General features: G+C 36.9%; 2 protein-coding genes across 6 annotated transcripts in view; both read left to right on the forward strand.

Annotated features, from left to right (window-relative positions):
• The window catches only part of LOC130235780 (protocadherin alpha-C2-like), a 235343-nt gene that overhangs the window by 11862 nt on the left and 204267 nt on the right, over positions 1 to 19214 (forward strand). The window contains exon 1 of one of the 5 annotated variants that reach the window (XM_056466269.1): positions 3848 to 6304. The exons of 2 other annotated variants lie outside the window; for them this stretch is intronic. In XM_056466269.1, coding sequence (XP_056322244.1) covers positions 3938 to 6304 — 2367 coding nt within the window. In that variant the 5' untranslated portion in view covers positions 3848 to 3937. Of the gene's footprint in view, positions 1 to 3847; positions 6305 to 10967; positions 13374 to 14995; positions 17592 to 19214 lie in introns of those variants that run through there. 2 more of the 5 variants (XM_056466270.1, XM_056466266.1) reach the window with 2 other exon arrangements.
• zgc:123181 (uncharacterized protein LOC735300 homolog) lies at positions 583 to 1677 on the forward strand. The gene has a single exon (XM_056466286.1). The coding sequence runs from the start codon at positions 609 to 611 to the stop codon at positions 1596 to 1598; it is 990 nt and encodes a 329-aa protein (XP_056322261.1). The 5' UTR covers positions 583 to 608; the 3' UTR covers positions 1599 to 1677.

Consider the following 19214-nt stretch of genomic DNA (forward strand, 5'->3'; position numbering starts at 1 on the left):
GAATTAGATTTTTGTATCTGAGGCCTGGTTTTGCACTCTAAAGGACATATTCTTTGGTGCTTTGTTTTACGTAGACTTTTTATAACGTTGGAAAAGTGACGTGAAGACATCATGCTGTGTGTTTTCCTAGCGTGCTGCAATATAGGCCTACTAAACGGTTATGTGTTTCGTGCAAAGAGCAAAATCCCTTCAGAACCACGGACAGCGACAGGACCGTTAAGCATATTCTTTCTCATTTGTATGAATTATAATACACGCACAACACCCAACTTTTTTCTAATTGATAATAATTAAGTTGAAATTACTGTTTTAGATTTTAATTTAAAAGGACGACTATGTTAGACTTCCCTCTTTGTAATAGAAAACTGCATGAAGTAATATTATTGGCTCTTCACTGTTACAACACGTGGTGGCAGTGCAGACCATGACTTTGAGAGTTATCCGAGCTCCTCCTTTACATCATCAGAAAGAGGAAATGCGTTGATGCGGTGTAAATAACAAAGGCTTTTAGTGGCTTCAGTGTCGAGATTTTGGATCGTACCGGAAGACATCAGTTAAGTTATTTTAATACATCTACAGAATATCGTTGCACACTTTACGGCATAATCATGGCTCTCTTAAAGTCTTATGACCTTTGGATTATTTTATTTCTGTCTTTATGGGAATCATCGCTTGGCCAGATTGTCTATTCAGTCTCCGAGGAGGTAAATAAAGGAACTGTGATCGGGAATATAGCAAAAGATCTTAAGATGAGTGCTCAGGAACTAGAATCACGCATGTTTCAGATTATGCCTGGATCAAATGCAAAGTATTTTGATGTAAATGTGAAAACGGGGTCGCTGTTTGTCAAAGACCGGATTGATCGTGAGGAGTTGTGTGGCGTTAATCAGAAATGTGCACTGAATTTAGAGGCTCTTGCTCAGAATCCGCACAGACTTTATCGAATAGAAATTTCAATAGTAGATGTGAACGACAATGCTCCATTATTTTCGGACAGTACTCATATAGTGAATATTACAGAGGATGCGAATATAGGGGACAGATTTCCTTTGCCAAATGCAAAAGATTCAGATGTCGGCATTAACTCTCTGAAAGACTACAAACTTAGTTTAAATGTTTTTTTTTCTTTAGACGTTCATAGGGGTCAACAGAGTATGTCTACCGAATTAGTACTACAGAAAGCTTTAGACAGAGAGAAACAAGCCTCTATTATCTTAACAATGACAGCTTTTGATGGAGGAAAACCTCCTAAATCTGGAACCTTGAGTGTTGTTGTTGACGTCTTGGATGTGAATGATAATAAACCTGTTTTCAGCAAACCTTTATACAAAGTTAAAGTGAAGGAAAACACATCAGTTGGAAACAAAATAATCTCCGTTTCTGCCAGTGATTTGGATGAGGGCATTAATAGTGTAATACAGTATTCGTTTCATGGACGTGGAAATACAGATGAACTGAACCTGTTTACAATAAATTCTAATCAGGGGAAATTGTTGTTCAAGGTCAAATTGATTACGAGAAACACTCTGCAATTGAACTGCGTGTTCAGGCAAGAGATAAAGGCACCCCACCAAAAAGCACTCACTGTAAAGTTTTAATAGAAGTTGTTGATGAGAATGATAATGCTCCAGAAATAGTTACAACTCCTCTGATGGAAAGTGTAAAAGAGGACGCAAAATCCGGAACTGCTGTTGCTTTAGTTACAGTGTCTGATAAAGATGGAGGTAAAAATGGCATTGTACACTGTTCTCTGAAAGGCGCAGTTCCTTTCAAACTGGAGACATCGTATACTAATCATTATTCTCTAGTGGTAGATGGACCTCTGGACAGAGAGAGTGTTTCTCAGTATAACATCACTATTACAGCTGCAGATGAAGGAACTCCGCCTCTTTCCAGCAGCACAGTTATAACGGTTCATATCTCTGATGTTAATGACAATGCTCCACATTTCCCAGCACCCGTTATTAACGCTTTTCTGAGTGAGAAAAGTCAAGCTGGAGGTCTCGTGACAAAAGTGACTGCTGATGATTCAGACACTGGTGAGAACGCAGAACTTTCATATTCACTGTTAGACAGTTCCAGCTCCAGCATTCCTGTAACAACACTGATAAATATAAACTCTTTAAGTGGAGAAATATTCAGTTTGCAATCATTTAATCATGAAGAGACCAAACGATTTCATTTTCAAGTTATGGCAACAGACTCTGGTGTTCCTCCTCTGAGCAGTAATGCGACTGTGAATGTGTTTATTCTGGATGAGAATGACAACAGTCCAGTTATTTTAGCACCTTATTCTGAACCTGGATCAGTTAATACTGAGAACATTCCCTATTCTGCTGAAGCGGGATACTTTGTAGCCAAGATCAGAACTGTTGATGCTGACTCTGGATATAACGCACTTCTGTCTTATCATCTAACTGAACCCAAAGGAACTAATCTCTTCCGCATTGGAAGCAGCACTGGAGAAATAAGGACTAAGAGACGAATGAGTGACAATGACTTAAAAACTCACCCACTGATTATTACAGTGTCTGATAATGGAGAGCCATCGCTCTCAGCGACTATGTCCATGGATGTTGTGGTTCTGGAGAGTCTGGATGACATAAAGACATCATTCAGAGAAGTTCCTGTTAAAGAGGAGAGTTTTTCAGATCTGAATCTGTATCTGCTCATCGCTATTGTCTCAGTATCAGTCATCTTTCTACTGAGTCTCGTGGGTTTGATAGCAGCTAAATGCTACAGGTCAGACGGCAGTTTCAGCAGATACGGCGCTCCAGTGATCAACACACATCCAGACGGCAGCTGGTCCTTCTCTAAATCTACCCAACAGTACGACGTGTGTTTTAGTTCAGACACAATAAAGAGTGATGTAGTGGTTTTCCCTTCGCCGTTTCCACCAGCAGACGCGGAGCTGATCAGCATTAATAGTGAAGATACTTTTACGCGCACTCAAACTCTTCCTACCAACGAGAAGGTAAGAAGCTGTAACTAGCATGTGTATTTTATTACTGCACTTGACTCATCAGTTTTGCAAAGTTATATTTTCGTATATCCAGAAATAAAGTTTTGAAACTTTAAAATTTATTTATTTTCTCACTACTTATTGAGATGATACATTATAGTTTTATTAATGATCTTAGAATCATGTGAAATATTTGTCAGTTTATTAATTGAACTGGAGTGTTCTCTTGATTGTTATGGGCTTGGTTCATGACACTAAAGGACACATTTTTTTGTTCTTATTTTTAATGGTTCTTATTAATTTCGTTTTATTTATTTTGCATTTATATATTTACATTGTGATACTGCCATGCTATTTGTTTTTTTGTTAGCTTTTCTGCTGAATTTTATTATTTTTGTTTGTAATCAACGATCAAAATCACTTCAGTGCGAGGACCGCGGATGTCCTAACTTTCGTTTTGTTGTACACCGGAAGTGTTCTTTATCTCGTAATAACTGCGCATATATATATATATATATATATATATATATATATATATATATATATATATATATATATTGATCGTTGATTACAAACAAAAATAATAAAATTCAGCAGAAAAGCTAAAAAAAAAAAAAAAATATATTAATATATATATATATATATATATATATATATATATATATATATATATATATATATATATATATATAACGTTAAATTAAGGAGGAAGGTTATACGTGGACTTTACTCTTTAACATCTCATAGTTTAATCACTGTTTCAACACGTGGTGGCAGTGCAGACCATGATTTTGAGGCTTATCTGAACTCCTCCTTAACAGCATCAGAACAGGAGAATATGCGTTAAAGGACTGTACATAACCAAGGCTTATAGCAGCCTCTCTGTCGTGTTTTCAGATTGTATCGATGTGAGTTCGGTTATCTTACTCAAACAGTAAACACGAAATTAACCGCTGGATATTTTACTGCACAATCATGGATCACTTGGAACCATATGGCTTCTGGATTATGTTATTTCTGTCTTTATGGGAATCTTCGCTTGGTCAGATTGTATTTTCGGTCTCGGAGGAGGTAAATAAAGGAACTGTGATCGGGAATATAGCAAAAGACCTCAAGATGAGTGCTCAGGAACTAGAATCACGCATGTTTCAGATTATGCCTGGACCAAATGCAAAGTATTTTGATGTTAATGTGAAAACAGGGTCGCTGTTTATCAAAGACCGGATTGATCGTGAGGAGTTGTGTGGCGTTAATCAGAAATGTGCACTGAATTTAGAGGCTCTTGCTCAGAATCCTCACAGACTTTATCGACTTGAAATTTTACTCATAGATATGAACGACAATGCTCCATTTTATCCAAACAGCACGTATATTCTCAGCGTGACAGAAAATGCGAATGAGGGGGACAGGTTTCCTCTTCCAATTGCAAAAGATTTAGATGTCGGTAGCAATTCTCTAAAAGATTACAAACTCAGTTCAAATGAGCATTTTTCCTTAGATGTTCATAGGGGTCAACAGAGTATATTAGCTGAATTAGTACTACAGAAAACTTTAGACAGAGAAAAACAAGCCGTTATTAACTTAATACTAACCGCTATTGACGGTGGAAAACCTCCTAAATCTGGAACCTTGAGTATTAGTGTTGACGTCACAGATGTGAATGATAATAAACCTGTTTTTAATAAACCCTTATATAAAGTTAAAGTGAAGGAAAGCACACCAGTTGGAACCAAAATAATCTCTGTTTCTGCCAGTGATTTGGATGAGGGCATCAATAGTGAAATTCAATATTCTTTTCTTGGACGTGGAAATACCGATGAACTGAACCTGTTTACAATAAATTCTAATTCAGGGGAAATTGTTGTTCAAGGTCAAATTGATTACGAGAAACACTCTGCAATTGAACTGCGTGTTCAGGCTAGAGATAAAGGCAGTCCATCAAAAAGCACTCACTGTAAAGTTTTAATAGAAGTTGTTGATGAGAATGATAATGCTCCAGAAATAGTTACGACTCCTCTGATGGAAAGTGTGAAAGAGGACGCAAAACCCGGAACTGCTGTTGCTTTAATAAAAGTGACGGATAAAGACGGAGATAACAATGGCATTGTACACTGTTCTCTGAAAGGCACAGATTCTTTCAAACTGGAGACATCATATAATAATCATTATTCTCTAGTGGTAGATGGACCTCTGGACAGAGAGAGTGTTTCTCAGTATAACATCACTATTACAGCTGCAGATGAAGGAACTCCGCCTCTTTCCAGCAGCACAGTTATAACTGTTCATATCTCTGATGTTAATGACAATGCTCCACATTTCCCAGCACCCGTTATTAACGCTTTTCTGAGTGAGAATAGTCAAGCTGGAGGTCTCGTGACAAAAGTGACTGCTGATGATTCAGACACCGGTGAGAACGCAGAACTTTCATATTCACTGTTAGACAGTTCCAGCTCCAGCATTCCTGTAACAACACTGATAAATATAAACTCTTTAAGTGGAGAAATATTCAGTTTGCAATCATTTAATCATGAAGAGACCAAAAGATTTCAGTTTCAAGTTATGGCAACAGACTCTGGTGTTCCTCCTCTGAGCAGTAATGCGACTGTAAATGTGTTTATTCTGGATGAGAATGACAACAGTCCAGTTATTTTAGCACCTTATTCTGAACCTGGATCAGTTAATACTGAGAACATTCCCTACTCTGCTGAAGCGGGATACTTTGTAGCCAAGATCAGAACTGTTGATGCTGACTCTGGATATAACGCACTTCTGTCTTATCATCTAACTGAACCCAAAGGAACTAATCTCTTCCGCATTGGAAGCAGCACTGGAGAAATAAGGACTAAGAGACGAATGAGTGACAATGACTTAAAAACTCACCCACTGATTATTACAGTGTCTGATAATGGAGAGCCATCGCTCTCAGCGACTATGTCCATGGATGTTGTGGTTTTGGAGAGTCTGGATGACATAAAGACATCATTCAGAGAAGTTCCTGTTAAAGAGGAGAGTTTTTCAGATCTGAATCTGTATCTGCTCATCGCTATTGTCTCAGTATCAGTCATCTTTTTACTGAGTCTCGTAGGTTTGATAGCAGCTAAATGCTACAGGACAGACGGCAGTTTCAGCAGATACGGCGCTCCAGTGATCAACACACATCCAGACGGCAGCTGGTCCTTCTCTAAATCTACTCAACAGTACGACGTGTGTTTTAGTTCAGACACAATAAAGAGTGATGTAGTGGTTTTCCCTTCGCCGTTTCCACCAGCAGACGCGGAGCTGATCAGCATTAATAGTGACGATACTTTTACGCGCACTCAAACTCTTCCTACTTCTGAGAAGGTAAGAGATTTATTGTGCTTGGATGTTTTTCACTATTAGTATTACTTATAATTGAAACATATTGAATAATTTTAATTTTCCCCCTAGTATCCAACGTTTTTTAATCCGTACAAAATACAAGTAAAAGTCAATGTTTTCCTTAATATTATAAGTTTTAAAAACACTGAGTGTTTAAACCCATTAGGAAAATACTGAAATTGCACACTTGCCAAAAAAATATACATTTTAATCCCTTCCATCTTATTTTCGCATATCGTGATTCTTGTGTCTTTTTTTGTTCAAATTTAAGGTTTAATCACGGAGTTAAATCTGCTTGGACCTAATACTTTTTATCTGAGACTTGATTTTGCACTCTATAAAGGACATATGTTCCTTTTTTTGGAACTGTGGTCTAACTATTTGGTGGGACCATTGGAAAAGTGTCACGAAGACACGCCATGGGTTTGTTTATTAGCGTGATGTATAACATTTGTACATCACTTCAGCACCACGGACAGCGGCAGTGCCGTAAACCTCGTTGTTTGTATTGATTGTAATACACAATCCTCATTTTTTTCTAAATAGTAACATTGAGATGAAATGAAAGTTTGATATTTTAATTCAAAGGGTGGCTATGTTCCACGTAAACTTTACTGTTTCTTAGGCTAAAGAATTCTGTATGAAGTATATAGCATTCAAATGATTCATCACTGTTTCAACACGTGGTGGCAGTGCAGACCATGATTTTTAAGAGTTATCCGAGCCCCTCCTTCAGAGCGTCAGAACAAGAGGAAATGCGTTGATGCGGTGTAAATAACCACGGCTTAGTAGCTTCTGCATCGTGATAGTGGATTGTATGAGAACACGTCAGTTAAATTATTTTAATAATTCTACAAGACATCGCTGTGCATTTTACAGCAGCATCATGGATTTCTCAGAATCTTGTGGCTTCTGGATTTTTTTTCTGTCTTTATGGAAATCTTCCGTTAGTCAGATTGTCTATTCAGTCTCCGAGGAGGTAAATAAAGGAACTGTGATCGGGAATATAGCAAAGGACCTCAAGATGAGTGCTCAGGAACTTGAATCACGCATGTATCAGATTATGCCTGGACCAAATGCAAAGTATTTTGATGTAAATGTGAAAACGGGGTCGCTGTTTGTCAAAGACCGGATTGATCGTGAGGAGTTGTGTGGCGTTAATCAGAAATGTGCACTGAATTTAGAGACTCTTGCTCAGAATCCTCACAGACTTTATCGACTTGAAATTGTAATAGTAGATGTGAATGACAATGCTCCATCTTTTCCAAACAGCACGTATATTCTTAACGTTACGGAAATTGCCATTGAGGGGGACAGGTTTCCTCTTCCAATTGCAAAAGATTTAGACGTCGGTAGTAATACTCTAAAGGATTACAAACTCAGTTCAAATGAGCATTTTTCTTTAGATGTTCATAGCGGGCAAAAGAGTATGTTTGCTGAGTTAGTACTACAGAAAGCTTTAGATAGAGAGAAGCAAGCTGTTATTCATTTAATACTGAGCGCTATTGACGGAGGAAAACCTCCTAAATCTGGAACTTTGAGTATTGCTGTTAACGTTATGGATATAAACGATAATAAACCTGTTTTCAGCAAACCTTTATACAAAGTTAAAGTGAAGGAAAACACACCAGTTGGAACCAAAATAATCTCTGTTTCTGCCAGTGATTTGGATGAGGGCATTAACAGCGAAATTCAATATTCATTTCTTGGACACGGAAATAACGATGAACTGAACCGTTTTACAATTAATACCAATTCTGGAGAAATTACTGTTCAAGGTCAAATTGATCACGAGGAAGACTCTGCACTTGAACTGCGTGTTCAGGCTAGAGATAAAGGCACCCCTCCAAAAAGTGCACACTGTAAAGTTTTAATAGAAGTTGTTGATGAGAATGATAATGCGCCAGAAATAGTTACGACTCCTCTGATGGAAAGTGTAAAAGAGGACACAAAATCAGGAACTGCTGTTGCTTTAGTCACAGTGTCTGATAAAGATGGAGGTAAAAATGGCATTGTACACTGTTCTCTGAAAGGCGCAGTTCCTTTCAGACTGGAGACATCGTATACAAATCATTATTCTCTAGTGATAGATGGACCTCTGGACAGAGAGAGTGTTTCTCAGTATAACATCACTATTACCGCTGCAGATGAAGGAACCCCGCCTCTTTCCAGTAGCACAGTTATAACTGTTCATATCTCTGATGTTAATGACAATGCTCCACATTTCCCAGCACCCGTTATTAACGCTTTTCTGAGTGAGAATAGTCAAGCTGGAGGTCTCGTGACAAAAGTGACTGCTGATGATTCAGACACTGGTGAGAACGCAGAACTTTCATATTCACTGTTAGACAGTTCCAGCTCCAGCATTCCTGTAACAACACTGATAAATATAAACTCTTTAAGTGGAGAAATATTCAGTTTGCAATCATTTAATCATGAAGAGACCAAAAGATTTCAGTTTCAAGTTATGGCAACAGACTCTGGTGTTCCTCCTCTGAGCAGTAATGCGACTGTAAATGTGTTTATTCTGGATGAGAATGGACAACAGTCCAGTTATTTTAGCACCTTATTCTGAACCTGGATCAGTTAATACTGAGAACATTCCCTACTCTGCTGAAGCGGGATACTTTGTAGCCAAGATCAGAACTGTTGATGCTGACTCTGGATATAACGCACTTCTGTCTTATCATCTAACTGAACCCAAAGGAACTAATCTCTTCCGCATTGGAAGCAGCACTGGAGAAATAAGGACTAAGAGACGAATGAGTGACAATGACTTAAAAACTCACCCACTGATTATTACAGTGTCTGATAATGGAGAGCCATCGCTCTCAGCGACTATGTCCATGGATGTTGTGGTTCTGGAGAGTCTGGATGGCATAAAGACATCATTCAGAGAAGTTCCTGTTAAAGAGGAGAGTTTTTCAGATCTGAATCTGTATCTGCTCATCGCTATTGTCTCAGTATCAGTCATCTTTTACTGAGTCTCGTGGGTTTGATAGCAGCTAATGCTACAGGACAGACGGCAGTTTCAGCAGATACGGCGCTCCAGTGATCAACACACATCCAGATGGCAGCTGGTCCTTCTCTAAATCTACTCAACAGTACGACGTGTGTTTTAGTTCAGACACAATAAAGAGTGATGTAGTGGTTTTCCCTTCGCCGTTTCCACCAGCAGACGCGGAGCTGATCAGCATTAATAGTGACGATACTTTTACGCGCAGTCAAACTCTTCCTACTGACGAGAAGGTAAGAGATTTTTAGCTTTGCTGTATTTCTTATTATCACCATTATACTCTACTACAATTATTATTACTTCCTCTTATAAATAAACATTTTAACAAAGTTAACTTTTTCGTAATTTCTAAACTAAAAAAAAATAATTCAGTTTAGTTTCAATGTTTATAAAAGTAAATATGCGTGTGTGTTTTCCGCAACATTGTATAATAAAACAAACAAGCAAACAAAAAACACCAACCGCTTAAACCCATAAGGAAAATACGAAGTTCCTCAATTGTTAGGAAGATATTTTGATGTTCTATACTTTAGTATTGTCTTTTAGTCACAAATTTACACAACTCTGTTTTATTCACAGGGTTTGATCTGTGTGATTTAGTACTTTGCATCTGAGGCCTGGTTTTGCGCTCTAACGGACACATTTTAATTTTTTTTTGTCGGGGGTGTGTGTGTGTGTGTGTGTGTGGGGGGGGGGGGGGGGGGGGGGGGGGTTGGGGTACTTCGGTGTCATCAATTTTACCAAGACACTTTTACGCGTACCCAAACTCTTTCTACCACCGAGAAGGTAAGAAGCCTTTAGAGCTCTAGTTTAAAATAACAGCGCAACTTGATTTTTTTGGAGTTTATTTAATTTAGAATGCCTATATTATTTACAACATGCATTATTTTTGTGGTTGTTGTAGAAATTTTGCTGTGCGTGTAAATGCTACTATCACCTACTTTATTTTAATGTCGCTGAATAAATGTTTGTGGCATTTGCCTTTGGCTTGTATTTTTCATCGACTATCAGTAAATGGGAAATTAGAATGGTTTACAAATCCAGTTAGATGCAATTCATGAATTACAACGTCAATATTGCAGTAGTAAAAACTGATGTTTTCCTATAATTTGGATTAGTATAGAAAATTATTATAAGGTATAAAAAACTTACAATAAAGTTCTTTAAAAATACCTTTTTATTATATCATTTATACATTTCTTTATATTTGATTTCTTTTAAATTAGAGAAATCAGAGAGGGTTTCAGCACCACGAACAACGAGCACATCATCATCGCGCTTCTTTTTGTACATTTGAATTTTCTTGGTTACAAATTAATATATTTTAATAAATCTGCTCAGGTTTTTAAACAAAGCTGCAGCACAGAAATACAAATCTTATTTGCGTATATAGGTCTATTTCGCAATTTACTCAATTAATTCTGTTAAGACAAATGTGCAAAATTGCACTCTCTATCTATAATTTCTCCAACCATAACGTAAGTAAAGCGCGCGATGTCGCTGCAGACCATAGATTTTTAGCACTTCTAGTATTACAATGAGGCTCCTCCCTGTGGCACAGAAGCAACCACATATACTGTAGGCACGTGCCAACGATACAGTATTGCATAGGCAACTAAGACAACCATTCTGGCATGAACGAGAAAAACTGAATTTAAAGAAAAAGATATGGATTGCTCAAGGTATTTTTGCATCATAACAGCTCTTCATTTTTGTTTATGTCAATCGTCGTTCAGCAAGATTACATACTCGGTCTCAGAGGAGATAAATAAGGGGACTGTTGTCGGAAATATTGCAAAAGATATCAAGATTGGTGTCCAGGAGCTGGAATCTCGCATCTTGCAGCTTGTCTCTGGATCTAACAGAAAATATTTTGATGTGAATTTGAAAACGGGAGCGCTGTTTGTGAATGAAAGAATCGACCGGGAGGAGTTATGCTTCGCTAATCAGCAGTGTGCTCTTAATTTGGAGGCTGTTGTTCAGAATCCTCATAGTCTATATCGAATTGAAATTAATGTTCTGGATGTTAACGACAATGCTCCTTATTTTGTGGACAGCGTTATAACGATAAACATTACGGAGGATGTTGTTCCGGGAACTAGATTTCACCTTTCTGTAGCTGAAGATAACGACATTGGCATTAATGCACTCAAAGACTATAAACTGAGCAAGAATGAACACTTTTCTATTGACGTACAAACTGAAGAGCAAAGTGTGTCAGCTGAATTAGTGCTCCAAAAGCCTTTAGATCGTGAAAAGCAATCGGTTATTCCTCTCGTACTGACCTCTGTTGATGGAGGAAAGCCAGCAAAGACAGGCACATTAAGTGTAATAGTGAATGTGCTGGACATAAATGACAACTGGCCTGTCTTCAGCAAACCTTTGTACAAAGGTAAGGTGAAAGAAAATGTTCCTGTTGGTACAAAAATAATCTCTTTAACTGCGACTGATTTGGATGAGGGCACCAACAGTGACATTATTTACTCCATAGCTGGACACGGAAACTCCAAAAAACAAAGTTTATTCACTGTGGTTCCTGAAAATGGGGACATTGTTGTGAAGGGTGAAATAGACCATGAGCTGAATGCTGCAATTGAATTGCGAGTCCAGGCAAGAGATAAAGGCAGTCCACCAAAGAGCACACAGTGTAAAGTTTTAATTGAAGTCATGGATGAAAATGATAATGCACCAGAAATACTTGTGACTCGACTGCTGGAAAGTGTGAAAGAGGACACAAAATCAGGAACCGCTGTTGCTTTAGTCACAGTGTCTGATAAAGATGGAGGTAAAAATGGCATTGTACACTGTTCTCTGAAAGACTTGTTTCCTTTCAAACTGGAGACATCATATAATAATCATTATTCTCTAGTGGTAGATGGACCTCTGGACAGAGAGAGTGTTTCTCAGTATAACATCACTATTACAGCTGCAGATGAAGGAACTCCGCCTCTTTCCAGCAGCACAGTTATAACTGTTCATATCTCTGATGTTAATGACAATGCTCCACATTTCCCAGCACCCGTTATTAACGCTTTTCTGAGTGAGAATAGTCAAGCTGGAGGTCTCGTGACAAAAGTGACTGCTGATGATTCAGACACCGGTGAGAACGCAGAACTTTCATATTCACTGTTAGACAGTTCCAGCTCCAACATTCCTGTAACAACACTGATAAATATAAACTCTTTAAGTGGAGAAATATTCAGTTTGCAATCATTTAATCATGAAGAGACCAAAAGATTTCAGTTTCAAGTTATGGCAACAGACTCTGGTGTTCCTCCTCTGAGCAGTAATGCGACTGTAAATGTGTTTATTCTGGATGAGAATGACAACAGTCCAGTTATTTTAGCACCTTATTCTGAACCTGGATCAGTTAATACTGAGAACATTCCCTATTCTGCTGAAGCGGGATACTTTGTAGCCAAGATCAGAACTGTTGATGCTGACTCTGGATATAACGCACTTCTGTCTTATCATCTAACTGAACCCAAAGGAACTAATCTCTTCCGCATTGGAAGCAGCACTGGAGAAATAAGGACTAAGAGACGAATGAGTGACAATGACTTAAAAACTCACCCACTGATTATTACAGTGTCTGATAATGGAGAGCCATCGCTCTCAGCGACTATGTCCATGGATGTTGTGGTTCTGGAGAGTCTGGATGGCATAAAGACATCATTCAGAGAAGTTCCTGTTAAAGAGGAGAGTTTTTCAGATCTGAATCTGTATCTGCTCATCGCTATTGTCTCAGTATCAGTCATCTTTTTACTGAGTCTCGTGGGTTTGATAGCAGCTAAATGCTACAGGTCAGACGGCAGTTTCAGCAGATACGGCGCTCCAGTGATCAACACACATCCAGACGGCAGCTGGTCCTTCTCTAAATCTACTCAACAGTACGACGTGTGTTTTAGTTCAGACACAATAAAGAGTGATGTAGTGGTTTTCCCTTCAACATTTCCAATGCAAGATGCAGAGCTAATCAGCATTAATGAAGGAGACACTTTTAATAGTGCTCAAACACTTCCAAGTACTAACAAGGTAAGATCACATTTATACATAAGAGCTTGAAAAAATCTTAGTGGATGTCTGTTAGCTTTTTGTACTAGTTTTAATAAGGACAAATGTGTGCTTTACAACAAGTTTATTTTGTGGAACAGTTCGATTTGACAATTTAGGGTAGTTGTACGTGCTAAAGAGAAATTCTACACAATCACTCACAATCTACTTTACAAGAGAGTTACTTTTTAATGGGATGTCTGTTTCTTTGTTTGATCCAATTATAGCATCACAGTTCTGCAAGTTATAAATTGGATAACACTTTATAATAACTGCACACTATAAATCATTTGTTAAGCATTGCAACTAATTCATTCATAATTTGTTAAGCATTGATTTGACATTATAAGAAATTAGTAAGCAGTTTATAACTACAGCTACAAATGCTCTATTCTTGACTTACGGAGTAAGTATATACTAGTTTGTGTGTATAATGCGCTTAATGATTGTGTTTTCACACTTTGTTAATAACAAAATTTTTACAATTAAATTAAGTAGTGCATTATAGAAATCTTTTGGTTTTAAGAGTAGTAGATGGTTTTTTAATATTATTTATAATAAGTAAGTAAATGATTAATAAACTATACAAATTAACTAATGGATAATTAATTAGGGATGTATTATAATAATATTAATACATGATCTTATAAGTAAAGAACACAGCATTTGTTGCTGTAGTTATAAACCTCTTGCTAATGTCTTATAATTTTGAGTTAACGCTTTAATTATCAATTCACTATTTGCAAATGCTGAATAAATTATGTATGGTGTGAAGTTATTATAAAGTCTTACCATTTTGGTCATATAATTTGTTCCAAGGGAAATCAAAACAGGCTTGTGTTTGGAAATGTGACAAAGAAGCCACATACTGTACTGCATGTGGGTTTCTGTAAATAATTGTGAAAGTAGGCCTAAATCTGAAATCAAGTGCTGTGTGTGGTTAAACGAAACAGATTGAACAGATTCTAATTTAAATAAGCCTCTTGTAAATTTGGAAGTTTGTCATTTGTAAACAAACTAATCTAATGAATGAAGAAAGAAATATATATATTATATATATATATATATAATATATATATATATATATATATATATATATATATATATATATATATATATATATATATATATATAGCTAATTCTTTCTTCATTCATTAGATTAGTTTGTTTACAAATGACAAACTTGCAAATCTACAAGAGAAATAACTAATCTAATGAATGAAGAAAGAATTTTATATATATTTTACACACACACACACACACACACACACACACACACACACACACACACATTATTTATTGCGGCAGTTTTCTTTTTAGGCTAATAACTGACTGTTTCAGGTTAGTATTTCTGTTCAGTTACATTACTGTTCTTGGGATATTTTCACGACCCGTCTCGTCCATTTGCTTACATGGACATTTGTGGATAGCTTTCGTTACACAGTCGTCAAAGTTGAAAATCCATCAGTAACACTTTACCATATTAAAAGTGTAAAATTGTTGTGTTTTTGTGTGTATTTGTATAAATAATTTTAGGCAGCAAAGTTCTTCCTCTTTTAATTTACTCAGCCTGCAATTTTTATTTTTATTTTGCGATGCTGTCATATTTGTATGGTTTCGCGACACGTAATCCGCGTGGTGTCACTGCAGACCGAAATTATATGGTTTCCAAGCACAGTCAGAACTCCGCCTACGATTCTGCTGAGTGACGTGCTATAACCGGACATATCACGAACTCGATGCGTTTCACCGGGATGTTTCCATAAATATCATTCTTTATTCTGGCAATTGCCGGTGTTTTGATCAGGTTCGCATCTCGCGCGGATGATTATGGCAGACAGGAAGGACTTAACGTTTCCGCATATTCTCCTCTTTTTCGGGATGTGCGTTTCAGTTCAAGTGGATGGTCAGATCGTCTACTCCGTATCTGAAGAAGTAACTATCGGAACTGTTATCGGTAATCTGGTGAAGGACATGAATTTAAACGTCCAAGATTTGGGATCGCGGGCATTTCAGCTCGTGTTCGGGACGAAAGCCAGGTATTTTGATGTGAATCTGAAAACTGGCAGCTTGTATGTTGCTGAAAGAATTGACCGTGAGCTGCTTTGTCCTAATACGCCATCCTGTTCCTTGAATTTTGAGGCGATAGTAAACCACCCTCTTAGTCTAAGTCGAGTGATAGTTAATGTTAATGACGTGAATGACAACTCTCCTACATTCCCTGTTGAAACTCAGGTCTTAAATATCTCAGAATCAGTGCAGCCTGGAGCTACATTTTCCTTGATCGGTGCATTAGATGAAGATGTTGGATCTTTTTCCGTTAAAAGTTATAAACTGAGCTCTAATGAACATTTCTCGATAGATGTACAACCAGGGAGTGAACATGGCATTTCTGCAGAACTTATCCTTCGCAAAGCTTTAGATAGAGAGAAAGAACCTGTGATTCGACTAGTTTTGACTGCTTCTGATGGAGGGAAACCATCAAGATCTGGAACATTACAAATTGTAGTAAACATTTTAGATATAAATGATAATGCCCCAGTGTTTAGCAGTAGTATTTATAAAGTCAGTGTGACAGAGAACACACCCCATGGAACTAAGATAATTAAAGTCAATGCGACTGACATGGATGAAGGTCCAAATGGGGAAATAACATACTTGTTCAGCAGTCATGGTCAGAAAAAAAATCTTGATTTATTTGCAATCAATCCTAATACTGGGGAGATCGAAGTAAAAGGAAATATTGATTTTGAGGACAAACCTTTTTATGAACTCAGAGTAGAAGCCCATGATAAGGGTTTTTCTCCAGTGACTGATAATTGTAAAGTTCTTATTGAAGTCATAGATGTTAATGATAATGCACCAGAAATAGTAATAACATCCTTGTTGTCTTCTTTAAAAGAAGATGTGAAAGCTGGCACTGCTGTGGCTCTAGTCACAGTTTCTGACAAGGATGGTGGGATGAATGGGAAAGTGAGTTGTAAACTATTAGGAAATTTACCATTCAAACTCGAATCTTCCTATAAGAACTATTACTCGGTTGTGTTAGAAGGGCAGCTTGACAGGGAAAACATCTCCAGCTATAACGTTACCCTCATAGCAGTAGATGAGGGAACTCCACCTCTATCCAGCACCAGTGTAGTTTATGTTGATATTTCAGATGTGAATGACAATCCTCCAGAATTTACTGGAAAAAGCATTAATGTCTATGTGAAAGAAAACACTCCGCCAGGAGCCATTATTCACACAGTGTCAGCAGTTGACAGAGACTCAAATGAAAATGCTGAAATTTCTTATTCCATTGTGGAGGAAAAAGCAACAAGCATAAATGCTGTTAGTGTCAATTCATTGACAGGCCAGTTGTATATCTTGCAGTCTTTCAATTTTGAAGAACAAAAAAACATTAGCTTCAATGTTCAGGCCACAGATTCAGGTATTCCAATACTAAGCAGCAACTTGACAGTAAATATATTTATAACTGATGAGAATGACAATGCTCCAATCATTTTAGCACCTTATTCTGAACCAGGATCAGTTAACACTGAGAGCATTCCCTACTCTGCTGAAGCAGGATACTTTATAGCCAAAATTAGATCTGTTGATGCTGACTCTGGATATAACGCACTTCTGTCTTATGATCTAACTGAACCCAAAGGAACTAATCTCTTCCGCATTGGAAGCAGCACTGGAGAAATAAGGACTAAGAGACGAATGAGTGACAATGACTTAAAGACTCACCCACTGATTATTACAGTGTCTGATAATGGAGAGCCATCGCTCTCAGCGACTATGTCCATGGATGTTGTGGTTCTTGAGAGTCTGGAAGACATAAAGACATCATTCAGAGAAGTTCCTGTTAAAGAGGAGAGTTTTTCAGATCTGAATCTGTATCTGCTCATCGCTATTGTCTCAGTATCAGTCATCTTTCTAATGAGTCTCGTGGGTTTGATAGCAGCTAAATGCTACAGGACAGACGGCAGTTTCAGCAGATACGGCGCTCCAGTGATCAACACACATCCAGACGGCAGCTGGTCCTACTCCAAATCTACTCAACAATATGATGTGTGTTTTAGTTCAGACACAATGAAGAGCGACATGGTCGTTTTTCCTTCGCCATTTCCGTCTGCAGAGGCTGAACTGATCAGCATTCATGGAGAAGATACTTTTACCCGAACACAAACTCTTCCTACCACTGGGAAGGTGAGCATTATTTAAGAACTTAGCTTATAAGGCCTGTTTACATATTCAATATATGCATGCTTTTATTTTTGTAGCAGAGTGAAGCAAAACATCATTCACTTTTCTGGCTTGCCATGATATTTGATCCTATATTGAAAATGTGATTCATGCACAGATGTTGCAACTTCCAGCACAAAGTTTATGTATATATATATATATATATATATATATATATATATATATATATATATATATATATATATATATATATATATATATATATATATATATGTAACTACTGAACTGTCATAATGCCTTCAAAATGTTGGGCCCATAGACCCAAGGAATGATTCTTTTATAAAACGCCCATAACACAATATTTTTTTCAGGTAAAAACATTTTATTTCTAAACAGCAATTGTTTGAATGTGAAAAAAAAGTTCCAAAAATATTTTTACATACATTTTCGTCAATAGGTTTACACGTTTTCTAAGACAATTTTGTCACAAAACTGAAATCTTTTTTACTACTATGTAATAACTACTATTTAATAACTACATACTTCATCCTTACTTACTCCCAGGGCCGATTATATCAAAGTTGATATTTAGCTGCACTATGTTGATGTTATGTAACATCTAATTTTTACGAGGTGGGTTGTTAGCCCAACGCTCAACCCCCAACCTGGAGGGCCAGGACATACACACATACACTACGGACAATTTTAGCTTACCCAATTCACCTATAGCGCATGTCTTTGGACTTGTGGGGGAAACCGGAGCACCCGGACGAGACCCACGTAAACACTGGGAGAACATGCAAACTCCACACAGTAATGCTAACCGACCCAGCCAGGGCTCAAACCGCAACCTTCTTGCTGTGAGGCGACACCACTACCCACTGTCCCACCATGTCACCCAATTTAACATAATTTTGACACCTAATCATACATTCTCAGTTTCAAAATGACCTAAACGTGAAACATGTAACTATATGTGACCTTGGACCACAAAACCTATCTACTTGTCTTATGTTGCATGGGTTATAATTTTGTCAATAACCAAAAATAGATAGTTTGGCTCAAAAATGATGGATTTTTCTTTTATGCCACAAATGATTAGAATATTAAATGTTTAATAGTAAATGTTTATTATGTTTAATTGGGATATTTTTGTAAATTTATATACAAAAAAAAAAAAAAAAAAAAAAAAAATATATATATATATATATATATATTTATATATACATTTATTTATACACACACACACACACACACATATATATATATATATATATATATATATATATATATATATATATATATATATATATATATATATATATAAACTCAATTAGGAATTAGTAATGAGTATCACTATAAAGTACTTTAGAACTTTAAAGGTATCTTGATATTTTTGAACATTCAGATTTCAGATAATTATTGTCCGGTCCTAACAAACCATACACCACTGGAAAGATTATTTATTATCACCTTTCAAGTTATCTTAATTGTAGAAAATTTGACAGTTTTTTTGGTCCAGGGTAACATATTATTTTAAAATCTCCTAAATAATAAAAAGAATTTAAATATGTGGTACAGTTGTATCTATTCTAAAACATAGCTGAATGTGCAGGCCAGGTTAAT

This window comes from Danio aesculapii, chromosome 10 (assembly GCF_903798145.1).
Source record: "Danio aesculapii chromosome 10, fDanAes4.1, whole genome shotgun sequence".
Lineage (NCBI taxonomy): Eukaryota > Metazoa > Chordata > Actinopteri > Cypriniformes > Danionidae > Danio > Danio aesculapii.

What these genes read in the sequence shown, in the direction of transcription:
- zgc:123181 (XM_056466286.1), top strand. Translation starts at nt 609, where the DNA reads ATGGCTCTCTTAAAGTCTTATGACCTTTGGATTATTTTATTTCTGTCT.